A 22,760-nucleotide genomic window follows, 5' to 3' on the forward strand; every position below is an offset into this window, starting at 1 on the left:
CTATTGCCCAGGCTGGATAGTGGCGCGATCTCGGCTCACTGCAAGATCCGCCTGGGTTCATGCCATTTTCCTGCCTCAGCCTCCCAAGTAGCTAGGACTACAGGCACCCACCACCACACTTGGCAAATTTTTTGTATTTTTAGTAGAGACGGGGTTTCACCGTGTTAGCCAGGATGGTTTCAATCTCCTGACCTCGTGATCTGCTCGCCTCGGCCTCCAAAGTGCTGGGATTACATGCGTAAGCCACTGTGCCCGGCCTCTTTTTTTTTTTTTTTGGAGACAGAGTCTTGCTCTGTCACCCAAGATGGAGTGCAGTGACAAGATCTCGGCTCACTACAACCTCTGCGTCCTGGGTTCAAGCGATTCTCCTGCCTCAGCCTCTCAAGTAGCTGGGATTACAGATGCGTGCCACCACGCCTGGCTAATTTTGGCATTTTTAGCAGACAGGGTTTCATCACGTTGGCTAGGTTGGTCTTGAACTCCTGACCTCGGGTGATCCGCCCACCTCAGCCTCCCAAAAGTGCTGGGATTAAAGGAGTGACCACCATACCCAGCCTGAAACGCAATTTCTTATACTTAAAGTGTACTTTCACACTCCCTTTCAGTAGATAAGGTATTTAGATGCTGTAAGAATTAAAGATCCATATAATAAAAAAATATATGGATCGGTTACAAACTGTGGGGGTGTCTAGCAGAGATTTAATACAATATCTAAAAATGTACCTTTCGGCCAGCGCAGTGGCTCACGCCTGTAATCCCAGCACTGTGGGAGGCCAAGGCAGGTGGATTACCTGAGATCAGAAGTTTGAGACCAGCCTGGCCAACATGGTGAAACCCTGTCTCTCCTAAAAATACAAAAACTTGCTGGGCGTGGTGGCACGCACCTGTAATCCTAGCTACCTGGGAGGCTGAGGCAGGAGAATTGCTGGAACCCAGGAGGGAGGGCTTCAGTGAGCCGAGATCAAGCCACTGCACTCCATCCTGGGTGACAGGGCAAGACTCCATCAAAAAAAAAAAAACAAAACTGAAAAAAAAAACACCTTTCACAGAACAGTCATATGAAAAAAGCATCCACTTTTTCAGTCAGATGAAAGAGCTTCTAGATGGCTCTTTCAGGTATAAAATCTTTGTGTTCAGATGTAGTTACATGACAGACTTCTCTTCAATCTAACCCTATGGACCTCTAACTTGCCTATTATGGTGCTGTTGCCCCACTCCCACAATGTAGTAGTTGTGCTATCATTCCCTCCAGTTTGCTGGTTTCCAATGATTAGATAAACGCACTTGGTGGGGCAGAAGCTGTTGACTGTTCCCCAATGATCCATTTCTCCCTTTCTTCTACACTAACAGATTTTTTTTTAGCAGAGCACATGGCTGCAATTAATAAAGACTATATTTCTCAGCTTCCACTGCTTTTAAGTATGATCCCGTGGTGAATTCTGGATTGCTAGACTGAAAGTCTCCTGGCAGCTTCTGAGAACCTTCATTAAGAATTACTCAGTGCTGGCCAGGCACGGTGGTTCACGCCTGTAATCCTAGCACTTTGGGAGGCCGAGGTGGGTAGATCACGAGGTCAAGAGATCAAGACCATCCTGGCCAACATGGTGAAACCCCGTCTCTACTAAAAAAAATACAAAAAATTAGCCGGGCATGGTAGCGGGTGCCTGTAGTTCCAGCTACTCGGGAGGCTGAGGCAGGAGAATGGCGTGAACCCGGGAGGTGGAGCTTGCAGTGAGCCGAGATCGCGCCACTGCACTCCAGCCTGGGTGACAGAGCGAGACTCCGCCTCAAAAAAAAAAAAAAAAAACTAAAGAGTTACGCAGTGCTGGCCAGGCATGGTGGCTCATGCCTGTAATCTCAACACTTTGGGAGGTTGAGGTAGGAGGACTGCTTGAGTCCAGGAGTTCGAGAATAGCCTGGACAACATGGCAAAACCCTGTGTCTACAAAAAATAGAAAAAAATTAGTTGGGCATGGTGATGTATGCCTGTAGTCCTGGCTACTTGGGAAGCTGAGGTGGGAGGATTGCTTGAGCCGGGGAAGGGGGGATTGCAGTGAGCCAAGATTGTGCCACCACACTCCAGCCTGGGTAACAGAGACCCTGTCTCAAAAAAAAGAAAAGTCACCCAGTATCTCACCTCACTTTTTATTGTTTGCCTCCTCCCCTATCTGTGGCTTCAACTAAGATGCTTCCTGGACCTAAGAAGGAGGATCAAACCCTCGAGGATGGTGGGTCTGAAAAGAGTGTGAGTCTCTGAGGACTTTGTGATAGGCAGAATTCCCCCTGCTCAAAGATGTCTATGCTCTAATGCCTGGAACCTGTGAACATGTTACATTACAGGTCAAAAGGTAATTTGCAGACATAATTAAGATTATTGTCCTTAAAACTGGGAGACTATCCTGGATTATCCAAATATGCACAATCTAATCATATGATCCCTTAAAAGCAGAGAACTTTATCTGTCTGGAGTCAGAGACATGTGGCAGAAGTCAGAGGGATTTCAAGCATGAGAAGCAGCATTTGATGTGCCAGTTAGATGCAGGGGCCCACATGTAAGGACCAGAGAGAGATTTCCAGGAGCTACAAGCAGCCCTCAGTAAGGCAAGGGGGAATTCAGTTCTACAATCACAAGGAACTAGATTCTGCCAACAACCTTAATGAGCCTAGTGGTAGATTCTTCCCAGAGCCTCCCAAATGAGCCCAGCAGGCCTACAACTTGATTTCAACCTTGTGAAACCTGGAACAGAGAAACCAGCTGAGCCAAGCCAGATTTCTGATCTACAGAACTGTGAGATAACAAATCTGTGTTGATTAAGCAGTTAAGTTTGCAGTAACTTGTTATAGCAGCAAATGGAAGCTAATACAGACTTCCTGGAGCAGAGCCTCCTTATCAGTCTCAGAAGGACTGCTCTGGACTTTACTTGGAGATATAGGAAATTATTTCTTCTTTAAGATACTCAGATTTTAGGTTTTTCTCTTATTCACAGTTGAACCTAAATCTGACTGATACACCTGATGAAATCCTTTCAACACATAGCAATATCATGATCAAAAGCTAAAGAATAACAGAAGCTAAAGTGAAATACTATTCAAGTTGTGAAAAAATTTTAAAAATAGATGTAATGATATAAGTTAAACAGACTTTAATAAGGCCTATTTTCACTTTCTCAGTTGCAACAAAGATATGGTGTGATACTTCAAACTTAATAACATTTAGTCTGTGGCCCAATTTTAAGAAAGTCCTTTTTTAAGTGGCATGAGATTACACTGCTACCAGTCAGTGTCTGGACCAGTCAGGGTTAGTAATTACTTGTGAGATACAATAAGACCAATCAACACACACCAGCAAAACAGGTGCAAATGATATGGTAGGAAAGAAAAGTAAAATTTCCAGTAAGTACCATATATCACTGTGAAAGAAAAAAAAAAACTTGTGGCTTGAAAAAATGCCTAAAATCTTTCAATCATCACACAATATTCACTCAATTTTGTAAGTGCAATATAAAAACATAATACTATAAAATTTTCATATTATCTTTTCCTCTTCATAAGGAGAGACTTCTGCAAACAAAATTTGTTTGAACTAATTCAATTCTCATTTTAATATGAAACGTTTGATTTCCAGCTACATAAGGAGTACAAAATTTGTATAAAACACTAATAATTTTGTTTCAACTTTTTTGTTCTGGAATGTCCTATTCACATTATAGGTGTCACTTTGGATAACTTAAAAATTAAAACCTTTTTAAAAAACATATTTCAAAGGACTTCCAATTCTCCCTCTTATATGAGAATGGCCTGCGAAATGCCCATTTACAAATTTTTAAAAAATATGTAAACAGGCCGGGCACGGTGGCTCACACCTGTAATCCCAGCACCTTGGGAGGCCGAGATGGGCGGATCACGAGGTCAGGAGATTGAGACCATCCTGGCTAACATGGTGAAACCCTGTCTCTATTAAAAATACAAAAAATTAGCAGGGTGTGGTGGCAGGCACCTGTAGTCCTAGCTACTCGGGAGGCTGAGGCAGGAGAACGGCGTGAACCCAGGAGATGGAGCTTGCAGTGAGCCGAGATTGTGCCACTGCACTCCAGCCTGGGCAACAGAGCAAGACTCTGTCTCAAAAAAAAAAATAAAATAAAATAAAAAAATAATAAATAAATAGCCATTTTCAGTCATGTTACTGGTATTTCAGAACTATTTGAATTTGATCAAATATACCCCACTTTAGGAAAACTAATATATGGAAAGAAAAAATTGCTTTATAAATGGCAAGATTCAGGAAGGGAAATAGGCAGGGGTAAATTGCAAGAGCCAATTAACAATGGGAAATGAAAACAAAGTCTTTTAAAAATAACAATGTAAGTAAATAGGAAAATGTGAACTTGCTCCCATAAGGCCACTCTCTAGGAGCCGGGCCTGCAGAACTCCCAGCCTGAGGTAGAGGATGAAAACAACATGCACGCGAGAGTCAGATTAGTCCAAACCATCTGCTCTTTGCAAATATAACTTAGCAAGGTGAACCAAGGAATCAGTGGTCCCTCATCTTGAACTTGTTCCTGCTAGACTTTCAGTCTTTTTCCTTGTTGCTTCACGAAGCTCAAGACACACATCAGATCTGGGAGCAGTTCACCTAGCCCTACCCTCTTGAAGAGAGAAACCCTCCTGCAGTTGCTTATCCAGGTATCTTCATGCTCAATTTTATTAAGCAAATTATCCATAAGGGTCTCCCGCTTGGAACCCGGGAATCAATCACTTTATGGGACAAGTACTAAAGGACTGTACACAGTGAAAGGTTAGGTAACTTCCCAAGATCACACAGCTGGCAAGAAATGGAGGTGGGTCTCTCATTCCAGTGTGCACACTGTCATACACTGTCTCTGATGCATGAGTGAATATTTTCTTTCCAGAGCTGTTTGTATGTGTCTAGACATGCATACATAAACAACTTAAATGTCGTAATATATGGCATTAGCAATATTAACTGGATAAATTCAATGATATTTTGAGGCCATATATCTTTCAACATAGATTATATTATGGAAAATGCCTATAAAACTGTTTTTTTTAATTGCATATAAATGGGTAGAAAATTATCTAGAGTGTTACACAACAAGACATCAATTTAAGGATTACTTGGAAGCAGACATTATATTAACAGTTGGCTTCAAGTTTGTCTATATTTTTTGTAATCAGCTTATGTTACTTTTGTTCTTTGAGTTATTTTTGAATCATTTATTCTAAAAATATTTATGTGCCATGTATTGTTATAAGGATACCATTAGTGAAAAAAATAAAGATCACTGCCCCTTTGGTGCTTACATGGTAAGAGATGAGAGGAAAAACATACACAGTGAAAAGGCTAGCTCTCCTCCCACCCCATAACAACTTTTATCAGTTTCTTGTGTATCCTTCCAGAGTTTCTGCATGTAAACAAAGATAAATGCAAACAAATATTATTTTCCCCTACACTAATCACATACTACATGTATTATTCCATATCTTGTATTTTTCACGTAATATATCTGAAAGAGCCTTCCATCAGTACCTTACTCTTTTTTTTTTTTTTTTTTTTACAGCTGAACACTACTAGATCAATGTACTATATTTAAGTAGGTCTCTATTGGTGGATATTTGAGTTGTTCCTAATCTTTTGCTATTATAAAAAATACTCCCAAAATAAACTAGTACATTGTCATTTTGCACAAATGCACATAGGATTGCTGGGTCAAAGGGTGATGTTATTTGAAATTTGGATAGATATTACCACATTCTTCATAGGAGTTGTACCAATTTACACTTCAACCAGAAAATTTTGAGACGGTCTGTTTCCACATAACCTGGAAAATGGATTTTTCTAATCTGATAGGTAAGAAATAGCATGTCAGTGACGTTTTAAACTGCAATTTTCTTATTAGAGTTAAACTGTGCATTTTAAGCTAAATTTAGGGGCTATGTGATACCCTTTTAAGTAACCTTTAAAATTGTGAAATTTGTGAATGCATCATCTTTAGGCAAATTGGTTACTGCCTCCATAGTGTCTACATGCAGCAGTGGATCTGGCTTGAATTAATTAGCTATGTATTAATATTATTATTTAATATAATAGTATATAATAATATTATTTCTTCACTCTTGATGTTAAGAAAGTTAATAGCCAGGATTAGACTATAAGGATATTAACTGTTGTATTAGTTCCCCTAAGCCTAGCACAGAGCCTGGTGCACCTTAGTGTCCAATAAAACGTTTGCTTAAAAAAATGGGCAACAAAAAAGATGTTTTCTTTGGAAGTTATAGTGCAACAGCACCACCAAGGGGGAGCTTTAGCTAAAGCATCCCCCTATCAAATTTCCTCCAGCTGAATCGCTTGAACCCAGGAAGCAGAGGTTGCAGTGAGCCGAGACCATGCCATTGCACTCTAGCCTGGGTAACAGAGTGAGACTCCGTCTCAAAAAAAAAAAAAAAAATTTCCTCCAGCCAGATTTCCAAGCCACTGTAAATACATAATCAAACTGGAGACACTGTGAATGCTGTTTAAATGGCACTTGCAAACAACCTTCAAACTCCACCCTCCAAATGCTGCCCCTCAGCCTCTCTTGTATAGAACTTGAGCTGTTATTGTCAGAGTGAACATCCAGCCTGTCACACTGCCACAAGATAACACAGCCCTACATTTTCTCAGACTAAAGACAAGATTTGTCAATATCAACAACTCAGTGGCCAGCAAGTGCAGCCACATGAACGTGCATCTTACAGGAACTCTGTGCACTTGCTCCTCTTCCATTTTGACTATAAGTGAAGACACCTGTACTAGATAGTGGGCATTTCCTACTCATCAGAAGAAACTATAGGCAAAAGTCAGGGAGAGAATGTTAATGTCAAATGTAAATTAAAGGAAAAAAATGCAAAGAACAGCATTTGAATGGATTCAGCTTAAATTTTCTATTTTGAACAGAAGCCTGGATGTTGATCTTAAGAATGAAAGTATTCATTTTTCCAGCTACAATAAGCAATAATTTATAAAACTTAATTCAACAGTCTTCTAGCAGTTTTGTGGCAGCTAGTATCCAAAGATGTCCACAAATGAACCACATCTCCCAGCACTTATGCCCTTCTGTGGTTCTTTCCTCTTGAACCTGGGCTGGTCTCGTGACCTGCTTTTGACCAATAAAATGTAACATTCAGGGATAGCTGAGCTAGGCCATCAGAAACCTTATAGTTTCAGCCACTCTTGGGATGTCCCCTCTTGGGAACCTGCCTGCGTTGCGGTGAGGCCAAGTTTCATAGCAAGGTCACAAGGAGAACTGAGGTGTTCCAGGCAACACCTCAACAGATCTCCCAGCTAGCATCAACTGCCAGCCTTGAGATGGGAGCACACTGGACACCCAGCCCAGCTGCTCTACGATGGCAAACAAGAGACCGCAAGTAGAGAATCACTTAGCTAAGCAATCAACCCAAAGCCCTGTGGAGGTCATTACAAATCGTTGTTTTAAGCCACTAAGTTTTGGGGTAGTTTGTTACACAGAAATAGACAACAGCAACAAATTTATTTCATAACCACACCCAGGCAAGATAAGCAATAAACTTAAAAGGCAATTTCGTACAGTAACATTGCTATTTTATGACTTTTTAGGATAGAGACCATGAGCTCTTGCAGAGAATAAACATGATTTATATATTCTGTATACCCCTTCTCTTCCAACCTCTGATAATTATGTTCTCAATAAATATTTATTAAATGGAAGCATGAATAATACAAATATAGTTAAATATTGATTATGCTGATGGAAGGAAGTAAAGGTATAATTAATTCAGAAATAGTAGACATTTAAAAGTATATACACTGAACTCTGTAATACAGACATGCTCACATCCACTCTACCTATCTCAACCTGAAAGGGCATCAGAGTGCTGGTTCTTATACTTTTTTCAGGGCCCTTTACAACTCTTAAAAATATTAATGAGAACCCCAAAGAACTTTTTCATATGTCAGTTATACTGACAGATATTAAAACTGTGAAAAATATTAAATATTTACTAATTCATTTAAATTTAATAATAAACACATTACATGTTAACATTAATACAGTTAATGAAAAAGCCCCTTTAGTCATTTGAGAGATACTGGTTCACTGAATTACGCAGATCTTCCAAATGTTGACACATTTCATCAAATAATAGTTTTTAAAATCCATATTTACTAACATCATTGATGTTATAACAAAAGTCTAAATTATTGGGAAGTTGTCAAACTTATGATGCCAAATATAAGTTTTTCAAAATTTTAATTTTGACTTGAAAACTTTTTTTATTGGCAACCAACACTGGCAGTTTCCTCTCTGCCAAGACTGTCTCATGTTCTTTTGTGTAAAAATGCTATTCCATCAGAAAAGTGGCTAGTTCAGCTCACAACTCTATCACACACCTGCTTTTCCTCACGACAATCATTGGAACCCAGTAGGGAGTAGAAGTGCATTATGTGAGCTTCTAGTTTTACAACAGAAAATATCAAAAAGATGTACTCAAGGGTCAAGATTTATAACAACTAATCATTTTTACTATTTCGCCAAGGACATTTTTCAGTGAAAATTGTTTTTATTTTACCACAAATGTGTGTGTGGTTGTGGAAAATATAGTGAGTACTAGTACAGTTAGGCACCACTTGATTTATGCTAAGGTCTCAGCAGTTTTACCCCAACTTTGCTATTGTACCCTTGATGCAAATGTCAGCACAGTGGAAACGGCAAATGATGTCTTATTATAAAAGGCTTAGACTCCATGGACCCTCTGTGGCCCACAGAACACACTTTGAGAATCAATGCACAGAAGTGATCCAAGACTGCACAGAAACTTTATATAGTGGACATTCTACTCATTCACAACTGAGAATCTGAGTGCAGGTATAAGGTAGATGATGTCTGCCTATCCTTTTCAGTTTTATCAATGTCAGGTCTGCCAAAAAGAACATTTCTAGGCTAGGGTCAAACTTGGATTTCAATTTCAGCTCCACACTATTAGCTACATGACCTTGGATAAGTTTCAGTCTGAGTCTCGGTTTCCTCATCTATTAAACAGAAATTCTGTACCTTACAGATGGCTAGAGTTACAATTAAATAAGACAGCGTCCATAAAACACTGACTAGCAATATGAGTGATAGAGTAAGCCCTGAACTGAATCAGATTCTAAATGACTAAGGACCAAAACTATGGCTAATTTCCATGTTTTGGAAGATGGTGGTAACCTGATTTTATTTTTCTCTCCACCACTTGTAGAGGGACCAAATCATAAATGGATATTCATAAAAACGTACCTCTTTACATAATGCAATTCTGATAGATAAAATGATGTCAGGAATCGCTTCCAAATAATCCAGGGTAGGGAGAAAAAGGTGGGGAAATAAATGAAATAAAGTTTGTCAAGAACTGATATCTGCCGAAGGTAGGTGCTGAGAATCTAAAGTTTCATTATATAATTCTCTTCAAACATATTTCATATTTTTCAAATTAAAAAGGAAAAAGCTGATCACTCATTTGAGGCTTCTGTAATAATTATGCATCGACTGTCGTTAATTTAATAATGTACAAATTCAGTTTCTACAATAAGTCACCTTCTATGCTGCGAGTTATCAACCATTTTCCTAGAACTACAACATGCACCACACACGTTCTTCAGGCATCTTTCTGCGAAGATGAGTCAGACAGGCTGCCTGGAGTTACACTCCACTTGCTCTCACCCCACCCCACCATTCCACTGTGGCAGAGAACTGCTGATCTAATTTAAAGTAATCTGGGCTGGGTGCAGTGGCTCACGGGTGTAATCCCAGCACTTTGGGAGGCCGAAGCAGGCAGATCCCCCGAAGTCAGGAGTTTGAGACCAGCCTGGCCAATATGGCGAAACCCCATCTGTACTAAAAATACAAAAAAAATTAGCTGAGCATGGTGGTGTGCACCTGTAGTCCCACTACTTGGAAGGCTGAGGCATGAAAATCGCTTGAAACTGGGAGGCGGAGGTTGCACTGAGTGGGAAGCGCCACTGCACTCCAGCCTGTGTGACAGAGTGAGACTCCGTCTCAAAAAATAATAATAACAATAAAAATACATAAAGTAATCTGAGTATTTCAACCATCTGATAACTGTAATATACATTGAAAAATAAAGTTTCCTGAGTAAGAAAACAAATTAAAATTGGATGAAGGTCAGCTTGACACACAGCCTCTAGATGGGTTTTATTTTAATACATGGTTTACTTTCATCACCTTGTGGGAGTCAAGTTCGATGAAGGAAGTTTCGAGTCTTCTGTAGGTCACTGAAAGGGAAGTACACCTAAAAACGTCAAGTTATACCTAGGGTTTCTTTCTTTTTTTTTTTTTTTTTTTTTGAGACAAGAGTCTAGCTCAGTTGCCCAGGCTGGAGTGCAGTGGCGCCATCTTGGCTCACTGCAAGCTCCGCCTCCCGGGTTCACACTATTCTCCTGCCTCAGCCTCCTGAGTAGCTGGGACTACAGGCGCCCGCCACCACGCCTGGCTAATTTTTTTGTATTTTTAGTAGAGACGGGGTTTCATCGTATTAGCCAGGATGGTCTCGATCTCCCGACCTCTTGATCCACCCGTCTCAGCCTCCCAAAGTGCTGGGATTACAGGCGTGAGCCACCGCGCCCAGCCTATACCTAGGGTTTCTAAGGGAAGCTTAGGGAAGGGCCAAGAGCCAGATGGACAGAGAAAAGAGCTGCCTCCTCACTACTTTAAAAGAGGAGACCTGCTCATCTTCCCAGATATAACTCAAGCATCAATCATCTCACTGGTAAGGCTTCCGTGACACTCAGGTGAGCAGGCTGCCTTCTCCTGGGTCCCACTTTCATCACAGTAAAACACAGAGCCTGCTAGATGATAAGCTCTCTGAAGGCAGCACGAGTCTATGGTGTGAATCACCAGTGCCTGGAGATGTCTGACACATGGTAGCCACACAGAAAATATCTGATAAATGATTATATGTCCCCTAAATACCTACTCTTGTTTAAAATACTTCACGAAGAAATCATTGTTAGGGCTGGGCGTGGTGGCTCACGCTTGTAATATGAGCACTTTGGGAGGCCAAGGACGGTGGATCACTTGAGGCCAGGAGTTCGAGACCAGCCTGGCCAACATGGTAAATCCCTGTCTCTACTAAAAATGCAAAAATTATCAAGGTGTGGTGGTATGTGCCTGCAATCCCAGCTACTTGTGAAGCTGAGGCATGAGAATTGCTTGAACCTGGGAGGTGGAGGTTGCAGTGAGCTGAGATTATGCCACTGCACTCCAGTCTGGGCGACAAAGCGAAGCTCTGTCTCAAAGAAAAAAAAAAAAAAGAAAAAAGAAAAAAAGAAATCATTGCTAGAACCAGTCTCTTTAGTTTCTCAGAGAACATACTTAGAATCTCAGTGATTCATTTAACACTGAGTGATCCTAAATTGGAAGTTCATAATGATATGAAGGTCTCTGATTGGCTTATGTACTAAGATACCATTACTATGTCGATATCAGGCAGTAAGTTATGACAGAGTTGTATATACTTCTGAATTTCCAGGACTAATGGGTCCATGAAAGTTTATTCAGTAAAGAATAGACAAATACTCTCACGCTTCAATATAATCTTCATGTTTGACTAATGAAGAAAGCAGGCACATTTTATATTTTTTTTTAAAAAAATCATTAACTATAGGATTCCCAAGCTCTGGGTTCCACTCCTGTATTGCAACCCACTGCACTTACAGGTGTCACCTGGCCCTTGTCATGTTGCCCTGTGGGTATGGGAACCACACAAGAAATGAATATTCTGGCTCCTACTACTGCTGCGAGTAATAATTTATGATAAAAAATATAAAAAAAGGACAATAACAAACTCTCCTTTGTCCTTGACCCAGGAGTCTTGGGTGTCCTACCAGAATCTACAAAACTGTAGCAGGTAAATTTGTTAGCTTGAAAGTAGGTAAAAATCTTACAACCTTCATAAAAATAAACAAGAATGGAGGCTTAATAATTCATGGCTAAGAGGACAAAGTTGAACCACACCCAGTTACCTCTGTAACATGATGGTGACATTCAATAAAGCTCTATGGAAGTTATTTTAAAGTTTAATTTGCTGTGTGGCAATTTTGTCCACAAAGGTCTTTACTTATAAGAAATAAACAATCTGATAAACATATCACATGCTTCTTTAAAGCTGACATTTTGAATGTGCCAGCAGTCTAAACTGAAATTAAACCAATTATGAAGTTTTCTTGTGTCCCATCAAGTCTGCCAAGATACCCTGTTGTACAATACTAGCAATTTTTTGAATAGGTAACAATTTTCTACTGGAAACTTATAAATTTTCAGAGAGGAGCTGTCTAAATGTTCTCAATGTACTGCTTAAGAAAGGACTAAACTAAAAAAGCAAACCAAGCCAGATTACCCTGAAAAACTTAGCTGCCTTCAAAGTACCACTGGCTGTAGGAAATACAGGAAGCCAGATTTTCAAGACAAACATTCCTCCTTCCTTTCCTGGCTACTGCTATGCCAAGATCAAACAAGGATCAGCAAAGACCAAAGGAATGAAGAAACTGCAACCTTTTTATTGCCTGGGCATTGGGCAAGAGCAAGCTAATTCTATCTTTTAAAAAATGAAATCATATACATTTAAGAGAAGTATTTATACTGCAAGCCACTGCTCAGATCTCCTACAATAAAACAATTATTAAAAACTTCTATCTATGTTCAGTGAGATCTTCATTTTCTTTGTTAGAAAAATATTTGGGGAATATAGGCAATTCAAAAATCCATCAGGCAGGGAATCAGAATCTCGCAATATTAGCAGAGACCAGTAAATTCTTTTGTAGAGATGTTATTCAGATTTATTTTTAGATTCAAAATATCTCAAAAATGTTATAATACTATAATAGAGAAAATAGAGATGCAAGACTTTACAAGCCATCATTAACTCTTACCCCATTCAAATGAAGTAGGTATGATATCTCATTCAAGAGATGAAAAATAAATAACTCAGCAAGGTTTTGGAAACAGAACTGAACTATTCATTACAATTCTTACTATCAGATAATTCCTTCCCTAAAGAAATAATTTCCTGACTACAGTGCTAACAATAATATAAGGCTGAAATAAAATCAAAGTTTAAAAAAAAAAAACCAACTATAACACTTAATTCCTAGATACAACAAATGGCATTCATCTGCAATAAAAACATAAGATATCTCAAATTAAAGAGGACTTCAGCAGTGGTAGGCATTCATAAGTATTAAATTAAAAATAAAGTTTAATATCAAGGATTAGATATAAAAAATATTATTGTCTCAGGCTAAAAGACACACAGTTCTTATCACTCTTTTCCAGGATAATTTCCACATACCATGTATTGTAATACCTGAACACATCCATACCTGTCTCAAACATGTCAGTTCTAAAAAAGTGGAAAAGACCTTCCTGTCTTTGCTACTATAACTTTAGGTACTTAGATAGATTGGGAGGCAGGTGGAATCAGGGCTAGGGGAAAGCAAATTGAATGACCACCAAGGGCACGGCTACCTTAGATTTTAGAGAACTGTCTGTTCCAGATCAATCCCAGGAGTTTGGATCCATGGTCCCATGGTGAGTGAGTCACTCTCGGAAAGAGTATTCTGCCATTCTTGGAGTGAGCCAGGCTTTTGATCTGGACAAACCTGGGACAGCCACTTACCAGCTATGAAGAGTCAATACCCTCAACTGTCTAAACCTCCAGACTTCAACTAGCCTTAAATCTAACACAAGAGAGATAAGTGGTGAGACACTGAGGATGGCAGGTATAAAGTTATCATTAAATGGACTTTTTAAAAAATAAGGCAATATTTCTAAAATTATCATAATCATATGTTATTAAATATTTGAATTGTGTGCGTATGTGCGTGTGTGTCTAATATAAATTCATCCCAACAAACAGATCAATGTGCTTATTAATATTCCCTTTTATGTTTGAGAAAAAAAAACCCATGAAAACTTAATTCAGTGGGAACAGAAGTGAGGAAGCCTGTTGGGGTAAGTTAATATTAAAGAATTATTCAAATGAAGGCTGGGGGCAAATTGTCTTTCTTTCTTTAATTCCATGAGCCTGAATGGTCTAAAAGATCTTATTTGCCCAAAATAGAGTAGCTGACCACATAGTTCAACAACCAACTTGTGTTTTGTAGTCTTCAAAAAAATGCTGGGTGATTAAAATATGTGTCATCATGTGTGTAGGGCAGGAAAAGGCAACTCACATAAAATGCCAACTTGAGACTACTATACGGAAGTTGCATAACCATACACGTAAAATCTGAAGTGTATATACTCACTCCTGATGGCTGTGAGAAAAAGTGAAAGCATAAGTCATGGATTTGAGAATTTTAAAATTCTTAAATTGCATGATTAAATTTTATCAGAAATAACTGTATTGCTCTCATAAAATTGTTTTAATTAAAACCTAATCTATACTTTGTATTACTTTATTGTCAAGAGGTGTGAAAACCCAGAAAGCTTTCAATAGAGTCTGGCACTGTCTAAAGCATCTTATGGACACAAGATCATCAACTTCACTAGTTTCAAGTGGCAGCAGACACCTGCAAAACATAGCCAGATGCTAATCAACTTGCATGAAGTCTCAGAATAGTGGGTGCCAGAACTAAGTTTAAATTCCAGATGCCAGTCCATCTTCTAAGAATCAGTCACTAAGTATTTATTAAAAGTCTATTGTGTGCCTAGAGAGAGTGACTCTCTGTAAAGTAATGCAAAGAAATATAAAATAAGTCTTTTATCTCCAGTAATTATTACTCTGCTTAAGCAACAGGACTTGCAACTCCAGGCCAGGCCAGTATGTCGTAAGTACCTACACTGGACAGGTCAAGACTTGGAAGTTCTATCTTTCCCACACCTACTTCTGAAAGAAGCCAGGTAACCATAGCCAGATCTTCTAACATGTAACTGTCTCTTTTCCTGGGTCTTTCCTTCCTGCTCTAGCCCCAGTAACTAGCCCCTAGGCCAGAAACTGACAGTGATCCATGGGCTGCTATGAAGAGATGAAGAGGGCCAAATGCGTTCTTTCTCTTTGTAATCTGAAGAATGGGGAATATGAAACAACTATGTTAGCAGCAGCTTGGTCCAAATAAAAGGCCTAGGAGCTGAACTGGGGAGACCTCAGCAAGTTGAAGAAGCCACTGCAGGTTCAAGATAAAAGACACGGAATAAAGGGGTGGGAAGCTGGTTGAAAAAGAAAAACCTACAGAAAAAAAGAGGTGACACAAAGAACTGCCTCAACTTTTTTCTAGTTCCAGACCACATTTATCCAGATTCAGCGACAGAGCTGTGAAAGAGCAAGGAACTGTAATGATTCAGTAAAGCAGAAACAGTGGGTATATGGCAAATCGCAATTGAAGATGAAGGGCAAAGGAAAGGGCCCAGACTATGTCACTTTAAGAAAGGGTTCCTCAGCCTTGACACTACTGCCATTCTGGGTTGGGTAATGCTTTCTTGTGGGGGCTGTAGTGTGCATTGTAGAATGTTTAGCAACATCTCTGGCCTGTACCCACTAGATGTCAGTAGCAACCTCTTTCCCACTTCTGGCAACAACATAAAATCTCCACGTATTGTCAAATGTCCCCTGGGAGGCAAAATCAACCCAGTGAAGAGCACAGGTCAGATTTTTAACCTGATAGCAATAGGAAGCCATTTAATATTTTTAAGCAAAAGAAGCAATGAGATTTGCTTTTCCAATGAACACAGCAGTGTGCATGGGTGAGTAGGGAGGCAAAAAGACACAGTCAGACTACTGGCATAGTGTGGGTGAAGACGACACACATGTGAACCAAGATAGCAGCCATGGAGAAAGAGAAGAGCATATATATGCAAATTACAATGGCAGAGTTAGGTACAACTTCAGGGTCCAGTAAGATAGAATTTGAGAGAAAGGGAGAAAAGTTATAGAACTGGCTTGGCAATTTAGGTGACTGTGGTGAGGGCCATTACCTAGGATAGGGGATTTAAAAGGAAGAGCAGGTTTGAAAACGAGTTCAGTTTTAAACATAATGAAAGTCTGAAGTAAGCATGAGATACCCAGGTAGTGAACCTAGTGGGGTTGGTGCTCAGCCAGCTAATGCTTACTCAGGGTAAATTATGTGTGAGGCCCTTTACAAATGTCAACGCGATTCATCCTCACCATAATCCTTTGAGATAGCAGCTACTGCTGCTCCCATCTTACAGATGGGAAACTGCTGCATAGAGAAGGTAAAGAACATCATCACCAAGATTCCATAGGTAGTAAAGTTCTGGAGCTGAGATCTCAAACCCTGGCAGTCTGGCTCCAGAGGCTATGTGCTTATCCTCTACATTGTACTGTCTGCCAGTACAGTGAAGGAGAAAGATCTAGATTATGAATTTAGATTGGGGTGGTGTTTTGGTCAGTTCTCATGCTGCTATAAAGAACTGCCCGAGGCTTGCACAGTGGCTCACACCTGTAATCCCAGCACTTTGGGAGGCTAAGGTGGGCAGATCACTTAAGGCCAGGAGTTCAAGACCAGCTTTGCCAAGATGGTGAAACCCCATCTCTAGTAAAAATGCAAAAATTAGCCAGGCATGGTGGCATGCACCTACCTGTAATCCCAGCTACTCGGGAGGCTGAGGCAGAAGAGTTGCTTGAACCTGGGAGGTGGAGGTTGCAGTAAGCCAAGATTGCGCCACTGCACTCCAGCCTGGCCAACAGAGTGAGACTTGTCTCAAAAAAAAAAAAAAAAAAAGAACTGCCCGAGACTGGGTAATTTATAAAGTTAAGAGGTTTCATGGACTCACAGTCCAGCACAGCTGGGCAGGCCTCGGGAAACTTACATCATGGTGGAAGGTGAAGGAGAAGCATGGCACCTTCTTCACAAAGTGGCAGGGAGAAGAGTGGCACAGCCAAGGGAGAAGAGCCCCTTATAAAACCATCAGATCTTGTGAGACTCACTATCATGAGAACAGCATCGGGGAAACTGTCCCCATGATTTAATTACTTCCACCTGTTCTCTCCCTTCACATGTGGGGATTATGAGGATTACAATTCAAGATGAGATTCTGGGTGGGGACACAAAGCCTAACCATTATCAGGTGATCTTCAGTATACAAATAACAGTAGATAAAGTCATAGACATATATGTGATCTCCCAGAGAAAATGTGTAAAGACAGAAGAAAACAAGACAGAATGAGATACTAGAGAAAACTACCTGTTAAGCAAAGGGTGAAGGAGAAGCCAGAGGAAACAGCTAGTGGAGGGACATGCGAGACAATAAGGGATAGTCTTAAGGGCTGGAAGTAAATGGTATCTTTCTAACCTACAGCAATCCCTTGCATATAATCTACTCTTCATAAATGTCTTGAAATTGAATAACCTCATAATCCCAAATAAAGAACACAGCAAATATGCACACTTATGGCACATCCAAAAGACTTACAAAGTTGAGCAAAACTCAGATTAGATCTGTGATTCTCCTAGAACACCAGGAGTCTGTAGAAGGCACATGGTCATTAAGTATGAGCAACAGCCTAGGTACTGTAAGGAATCATTCCTTACATTTATGTCCAGCTAAGGAGGCTTTTCAAAGTTTTATCAACATCCTTTCATAGCAATGTAACATGTTATCTGTTTTACATTTTGTTGAAGATCATGTGAAATACTGACTCTTCTAAGTTTTGCAACTGACAAATATAAAATTGTGTAGTCTCCTTCTAAAAGAGGATTGAGGAATCATGTATATGAAAACTGCTTACTTCTCACTTGAAGCGGTTACTAGAGCATCTGGTGAATTCTGAGTTGTACTGCTATAATAACCCTTCTGGGTATCTAAACAGTTTTTGTCATGCATCCCTTATCATACTTTACATTTCTATACCCTAAACACAAATATGTAGTAGAAAATGAGTTCCCTCAAAGTACAAAAAAGCTGGCCCCCATTTCCAGCTCAAGACAAATATTTTCTCAGGGAACACATAATGATTTCCAGGCCAAAACTCAAAGTGTTTTCTAAACTTTAATGTGGATACAAACATCTGGGGATCTTGTTAAAAAGAAGACTCTGATCCAGTAGGTCAAAAGCCACACCTACACTCCGCACTTCCAACAAGCTCCCTCCTGTATGACACGATGCTCTGGTCTGCACCGGCTACTCAAATGTGGTCCTTGAACAAGAAAAGTGTTGTCAGCATGTGGGAGCTGGGTAGAACTACACTTCCCTCAGTGCGACAAACAGACCATGATACTATCATCTGCTCAAACAGGTGACTCAAGAAATTTACCTTAAATTCTTTTCTTCAAAATCCACTTAAAAACTCAAGACCTTATTTTCTCTCCATTCCTTTCCATTATTCTAAACTGTGAGTCCAACCCTTAAGCCCCTCCACAGTAATAGCCCCAGCTGTTTCTTTCAGGCCTCTCACCTGTGATCCCCATAGAGGTCCACAACATGCCAGTTCCATGAAACTGGTTATTTTCTACATAGAAATCATGCTCTCTCACCATAGTCCCTCTCTTGTTTTGCTTTGGTTTGTTGCAGTTGATGATTGCTGTATCAGGCCAGTCTCTCTTATCCATCATGTCATCTTTCTGTAGCCACCCTGCTTAATCTTTCAATGAGAAGCCTTCTTGCCATTCTTGGAACCAGCCATTCACCCCCTCCATAGCAATTTTTCTTTCATTGTAATATTAAGATATAATAACATATTTCATATAACATTCTGCTGTATAAAAGATCCTTGTATCATATATATACACATAGATGGGTCCTGGTCTTATTCCCGCTACTGAATTGCAAGCTACTTGAGGTCAGGAATCTTTATTATTTATTTTGATACTTCTTGCATTGCTTAACATAGTTCCTTACTCATATTATGCTAACTAAAAATCTATTAAAATGAAGTAAAGCACTACTCATTATTGATGATAAACAATCTAAATGCTCTCAAATCACAAATCTAAACTATGTTTCTTATTTCTTCAAATATGATTGGTTTATTTTCTACTTTTGTCATCACAGATTAAAACTTGGGCACAGTGTTTTAATATGCATTTTTCCCAACTAGAAAATTTTTTGCATCTCAAAAATATTTAATCGTGCTAAATGTATTTTATCAGAACTTAAATGATCAACCAGCTAATTTGGCATTTTCATATCAAACAAGCTAAATGTTCATTTATCATTTCAGAAAAGTTAATTGTGTAATGAAATCTTCATGAAACCATTATAAAACTGCACACAAACAGAAAAACAGCCTACAAAACAGCACAGAAATCATTAACTCTGTTATGGTGAAATAAAGCATGGTGACAAAGGTTAACTCCTGGAAACTAAAGGCTCTTCAGAATACCTGAAAAACTCCAAGGTAGGAGGAGACTGCTATGTTTACTTTAAATCGTGAGGTTCACATTAGTCCAATGTCAGTCAACTAGATGATCTCTCAAGTACAAACCCAAAAAACAATCTAATGGAATGTATTAAGACCAGACATAAATTAAATAGTGAGTCAATGCAAAATATCCTGTATTAAATTCTGAAGATAAACAGACAACTTAATTTTGAGTAAGTTAAAAATGAGCCCAGGTCAATCAATGGCTAACCAATGAAGAGAATGTGAGATCAGCACTTAAAAATGATACAGAGTTGTTATCACCACCAATGACTGCTAAACAAAACTGAATGGTCAAAACCACATGCCCAGACTGAGGCAGGAGGATCCCTTGAGCTCAGGAGTTTGAGCTTTCAGTGAGCTGTGGTTGCTCCACTGCACTCCAGCCTGGTTGACAGAGTGAAACCCTGTCTCTTAAAAAAAACAAGAAAAGCCTGGGCGCAGTGGCTCATGCTTGTAATCCCAGCACTTTGGGAGGCAAGGTGGGTGGATCACGAGGTTAGGAGTTTGAGACCAACCTGACCAACATGGTGAAACCCTGTCTCTACTAAAAATACAAAAATTAGCCAGGCATGGTGGCGCGTGCCTGTAATCCCAGTTACTCAGGAGGCTGAGGCAGGAGAATCACTTGAACCCGGGAGGCAGAGGTTGCAGCGAGCCGAGATCACGCCACTGCACCCCAGCCTGGGCGACAGAGTGACACTCTTGTCTCCAAAAAAAAAAAAAAAAAGAAGAAGAAAAATCCTGCATTGCCCCAAAAGTAAGAATTAAAGGAAACAATATGACTTCACTGGGGTTCTATTTGAGAGCTACTTGGACAACACTGAACATCCTACAGGAAGTCAAAAAAGTACCCCCATATGTTAAAAAGCCCTGCAATGATATTCTCTTATGACTGGTTAGTTAGCTTTCCTATCTTTCAAAGTCATGTCTTTACAGGGTGAAACCCCGTCTCTACTAAAAATACAAAAAAAAAATTAGCCAGGTGTGGTGGCGGGCACCCGTAGTCTCAGCTACTCAGGAGGCTGAGGCAGGACAATGACGTGAACCTAGGAGGTGGAGCTTGCAGTGAGCCAAGATCGCACCACTGCACTCCATCCTGGGTGACAGAGCGAGACTCCGTCTCAAAAAAAAAAAAAAAGTCATGTCTTTGGCAATGGGTAGGGAAGAGACAAGGGTTTCTGGCAGACAGAATAATGGCTCCCTCAAAAATGTCCATGTCCTAATCCCCTGGACTTATGAATGTTACCTTACATGGCAAAAGGGACCTTGTGATTATGATTCTGACTTTGAAATGGGAAGATAATCCTGGATCAGGAAGGGTCCAGGAAATCACAAGAGTCCTCAATGTGGAAGAGGGAACCACAAGAGGAGGTCAGAGTGATGAGGTATGAGAAGGACTCAACAACCTACTGCTGCTGGCTTTGATAACAGAGGAAGGGGCCATGAGCCAAGGAATGCAGGCAGCCTCCAACAGCTAGAAGAGGCATGGAAACAGATTCTCCTTTACAGCCTCCAGACAGAAATGCAGCTCTGTTTCAATTTTAGTCTAGTGAGACCCACAGTGGACTTCTAAACTAGAGAATTTTAAAATGACCAATTTGTGCTTTCAGCCACTAATTTTTGGTAATTTGTTATGGCAACAATAGGAAACTAATACACGGGTGAACTGCTATAAAAATTCTCTAAAACGCACACAGATAAATCCTTAAAAGCGTAGTGTGATGCTCTATAAAATGTGCATCAAATACATTCATATTTAATTTGCATTACTAAAAAATATACCTGCTCCTCTAAAAAACTAACATTACACTTAAAATTACATTTTATAAAAAGATTGAACGTAAATACAATTAACTTTGATCAAAAAGTTAAGTTAGAAAACAAAATGGAACAAGATATTTTCAACCAAACAAGAAGGTGATAAAAATTAAGTAGCAAAATTTGATAGTCCTCACAGGTAACATTTAAAAAGGAACCACCATAGTATCCATCTTAATAGCTCAGCCAGAGGCAAATCAGTATTTCTTTTAAAGTTCATATTTACCTGATGATCCTCTGGGCAGCATACTGATGGAGAGAACGAAACTGTGCCGACATATTTGCTAAAGCTGCCAAACAATTTGTGTGAAGGTACTTGTCCTGTGAGGAAACAGCAAGTGTAAAACATACAATCAAGTCTTCTCTATATTTTAACCAAGGTTAACTATTAATAGAAGCAAATGTAAACTCAGTTGTCACGGATTTTAGAAAGTTCAGATCCACTATCTCTTTTTTCTAATTCCTAAATCCATAAAGCACTGAAAATTCGAAGTTTTTTCCACAACACAAAAAATGATGATGTTCCTGACGGTCTTCATTATTCCCTCCATGGTGAATACTGAAATATTTTGCTACAGAAATATAATGTTTAATTAAAGCATGCTACTTAAGGCCCTAATGGTTACACATAGTAGAGTATATAAACTATAATTATCTTTCTAAAATCCAAAAACTTCTGCTTTCTAAAACATAGCTGGCTCCTAGGGTTTCAGATAAAAAACATGAATGTGTATCTGCAATAGCCCCACAGAGGAAAATAACTGAAAACGGGCTGGGAGTAGTAGGGGCTCACGCCTGTAATTCCAACACTTTGAGAGGCCAAAGTGGGAGTATCACTTCAGGACAGGAGTTCAAAACCAATTCAAGACCAGCCTGGGCAACATAGCGAGACTTTGGCTATTTAAAAAAAAAAAAAAAAAAAATTAGTCAGGTGTGGTGGCACATGCCTGTGGTCCTAGCTCCTCAGGAGGCTGAGGCAAGAGGATCACTTAAGCCCGGGGACTGGAGGTTACAGTGAGCTATGATTGTGCCACTGCACTCCTGTGCAGCCTAGGCTGAAGTGCAGTGGCACAATCATAGCTCAAAAAAAAAAAAATGCCATTTCTCTTAGCTATGAATTCTGTACACTGCTTCTCTTTAACAATATATTTCTATTAACCAGAAGTGAAATTTGCTCCCAGGTACTGTGAAGAGAATCCAGCAGAAATTTGTCTTTTACTCTTTAAAATACTCTCTCTTCTACTTTTCTTTTTCATTTTAATTCATATTTTCTTGTGCTCATATCCTCTTGTACTTTGTTATTTGCTGCTATTAAAAAAGGCAAATCAGTGTTACTGGCCAAATAAAGACATACAATAGCTTTTATCTAAATGTTTTGCATTGCTTGTTTTCTATTTCATGTAAAATATCTCCAATCATACAATCCATTAAATATTAAGACCTTATGTTACATTAGGATCATGTAATACAGTGACTATACAGTGACCTGTATTTTCTACCATATGTCACGAGAATTTTAGCACCCTAAA

At 39.5% G+C, this 22,760-nt stretch overlaps 1 protein-coding gene across 11 annotated transcripts in view; it reads right to left on the minus strand.

Moving 5' to 3' along the window:
• The window catches only part of DYM (dymeclin), a 413,664-nt gene that overhangs the window by 184,293 nt on the left and 206,611 nt on the right, over positions 1–22,760 (minus strand). For all 11 annotated transcript variants that reach the window (NM_001133903.1, XM_054537559.2, XM_054537555.2 and 8 more), the window contains 1 exon segment: positions 21,458–21,552. In NM_001133903.1, the coding sequence (NP_001127375.1) occupies positions 21,458–21,552 (95 nt within the window).

This window comes from Pongo abelii, chromosome 17 (assembly GCF_028885655.2).
Source record: "Pongo abelii isolate AG06213 chromosome 17, NHGRI_mPonAbe1-v2.0_pri, whole genome shotgun sequence".
Taxonomy (NCBI): domain Eukaryota; kingdom Metazoa; phylum Chordata; class Mammalia; order Primates; family Hominidae; genus Pongo; species Pongo abelii.